This window comes from Trichogramma pretiosum, unplaced genomic scaffold, assembly GCF_000599845.2.
Source record: "Trichogramma pretiosum strain Unisexual culture from Peru unplaced genomic scaffold, Tpre_2.0 scaffold146, whole genome shotgun sequence".
Taxonomy (NCBI): domain Eukaryota; kingdom Metazoa; phylum Arthropoda; class Insecta; order Hymenoptera; family Trichogrammatidae; genus Trichogramma; species Trichogramma pretiosum.
The window spans coordinates 65,194-67,422 of NW_019641627.1; the positions used below are offsets into that span (position 1 = coordinate 65,194).

Genomic DNA, 2,229 nt, shown 5'->3' on the forward strand with positions numbered 1-2,229 from the left:
AATGGGAAAGATCGAGGCTCGAAGTGGCCGATACTTAAGCCCTGGCGGGGATAAGTCGCTTGTGGGTGCCGGCGCTGCGCCACCTAGCGGTCGCTAGTGAAGCTTCCCAGCGCAAGAAGTGGGAAGGAGGCTTGGAAAGGAGCGAGAAATAATAAGATTGAGTATATGTGTTTAACTCAGGTTTATTAACGTTCCCTAGGCCAAGCTCTCGCGGGCGAGCGAGATCCGACTCCGGAAAGTCCAGGAGTGGAACTGCGTGCCGAATCGAATCGGCGCTGTCTTTTATACCGCTGGCCGGTCGGCGCGCGAGCCGGCAGCGGCCAAGTGGCGGAGTGGGGATACGCACGCAGGAGTCTCGTGTCGTTGGCGTATATCAACAAGTATGTTATACAAGTATGATGTATATAAAACATTGTTTGATGGAAAGTGTGTAAATACTCTTGTGAAAAATAATGCTACATGTCGATGTCCTATGTGCTTAAAAACTACACATCAATTCGGAAACCCTGCTTGTGATTTCACTCCTCTGAAATCGTCACTATCTTTTGGATTAAATTTGTTGCACGCTGAAATTAAAGTCTTTGAGCACTTACTACACATGTCGTATCGTTTAGAACTTGGAGAATGGGATATAATTAATAAATGGGATTTAATTTGACCTTGAACATAACCTATACGTTACGGTGAACCAAAAATCGATTATTTGCACGGTGACCCCCATTTTTTATGACAGATTTGAAAAGAGCAAAAAATTTCACGTTCGACTGTGTATTTTGTTTTTTTTTTAAAGGTCATGTAGGAAGCGGTACAATGAGAAAAAAAGCCCTTACTTGAACTTAATTTTAGGTTAAATTGGGGTTTTATTTGCATCTGTAACGCTCTTAAAATGACCTTGAACAGAAAAACAAAACGTACATTTTGACGTGAAATTTTGTGTTCTTTTCAAATCTGCAATAAAAAATGGGTGTAACATTTATAAAATCGATTTTTGGGTCGCTGGAGCTTGAAGGTTATGTTCAAGGTCAAATTCAAGGTTACCATTGGATTTCTCGTCGAGAAATACGTCGGTTATGAGGTTTTTCATTTTTTTTCTACGCTTATTATGCAAAGTTTTCAGGTGTCTCCATACTTTTGCCGCACCCTGTATATATATTACAAGTTGTTATGTATGTATTATATCACAATCATTATACTACTATTGGAGATCATTATACCTATGGTCTTATGGGTAGGTAGCACCCAGTGTTTAGGTTGAACAGTGCAACCACTCCCCGTCACCTGACGGAAGTCGCGTAGGTGAAGTCCCTGTGAATGATGGCACCGCCAATCAGCACTTGTGTCGCAATCACAGCCAAGTCTCTTCGATTACACGTTCCAAGCTTGCCAACTTGTCGCACCAGAGACCATGCCAGGAGAGAATCACAGGTAGATGACAGATGTTGGTTGCCTTGTACGTTGATCTCATGAACTGGTTGATGTCGTCGTTGTCGGACTTCTCTCTCTTTGCGCTATAGACTTGGCGCATATTCTGCTGGTCGTTGGTCACCTGGGCGTCGATGACTATGCCGAATCTTCCCATGTGGGCAATCATGTCCGGCTTCCTCAGGCCTGCTGCTGTTGGTATGATCAGCTCTCTTGCAACCTCGAAGCCCTGCCGTCGGAGACGTCTCTCGATGTAGTTTAGCACTGCGTCAATTCGCCGGATTCTGGCAGCATGACCGCGCGGGCAGCACTGGAGAATATGGTTATTAGTCTTCTGTGCACTGCAACCGGCGCGGCAGCTGCGATCGGCGTGACGACCTCTCGTTGTACGGAAGCGAGTTGGTAGAGCTCTCGTTTTGACGCAGTGGCATTGGACATAGTCTTTGCCCAACAGCAAGGCCGAGCCGTCTACTACTCAGGAATGTTGGCCGGTGACATCCGATGAACGGGTTAGACTCCTGCCCTCGATGGTGTCACTCAGAGACTTCGTCCACTTTTTGCAGATCTGCTCGATGTTGTTGAGCTGCGTGCCTCCATCACAAAGTCTCTTCTCACATGTGGCCAGCTCCGCTGCTATATATTGCTGGGTGATATATGCAATCATATTATTGTTGTTAGCGTCGGAAGTCGGAGTGGGGAGCCAAGCTCGGATCCGATTCCGACGTAATAACGGTGCGAGCCATCGGAAAGATGGTATACCGAGGCCGCCCGCCGCTGCTGGAGTGTGGAAGTAGCCAGTCGGCGTGT

The 2,229-nt window shown here is 46.6% G+C and overlaps 1 protein-coding gene across 1 annotated transcript; it reads right to left on the reverse strand.

The window, feature by feature from the left end:
- Window positions 1-1,345: 1,345 nt before the first annotated feature.
- Window positions 1,346-1,860, reverse strand: LOC106658477. Its single transcript, XM_014380480.1, has 2 exons — window positions 1,720-1,860; window positions 1,346-1,651 (listed from the first exon to the last, which is right to left on the reverse strand). The coding sequence occupies exons 1-2, from the start codon at window positions 1,858-1,860 to the stop codon at window positions 1,346-1,348; spliced, it is 447 nt and encodes a 148-aa protein (XP_014235966.1).
- Between the last annotated feature and the right edge of the window lie 369 nt (window positions 1,861-2,229).

Excerpts from the sequence above, each read along its gene's own strand:
- LOC106658477 (XM_014380480.1), bottom strand. The coding sequence starts at position 1,860 with ATGTCCAATGCCACTGCGTCAAAACGAGAGCTCTACCAACTCGCTTCC. Across the intron at positions 1,652-1,719 it reads TCTCCAGTGCTGCCCGCGCG|GGCTTCGAGGTTGCAAGAGA; the intron begins GTCATGCTGCCA and ends CTCCGACGGCAG.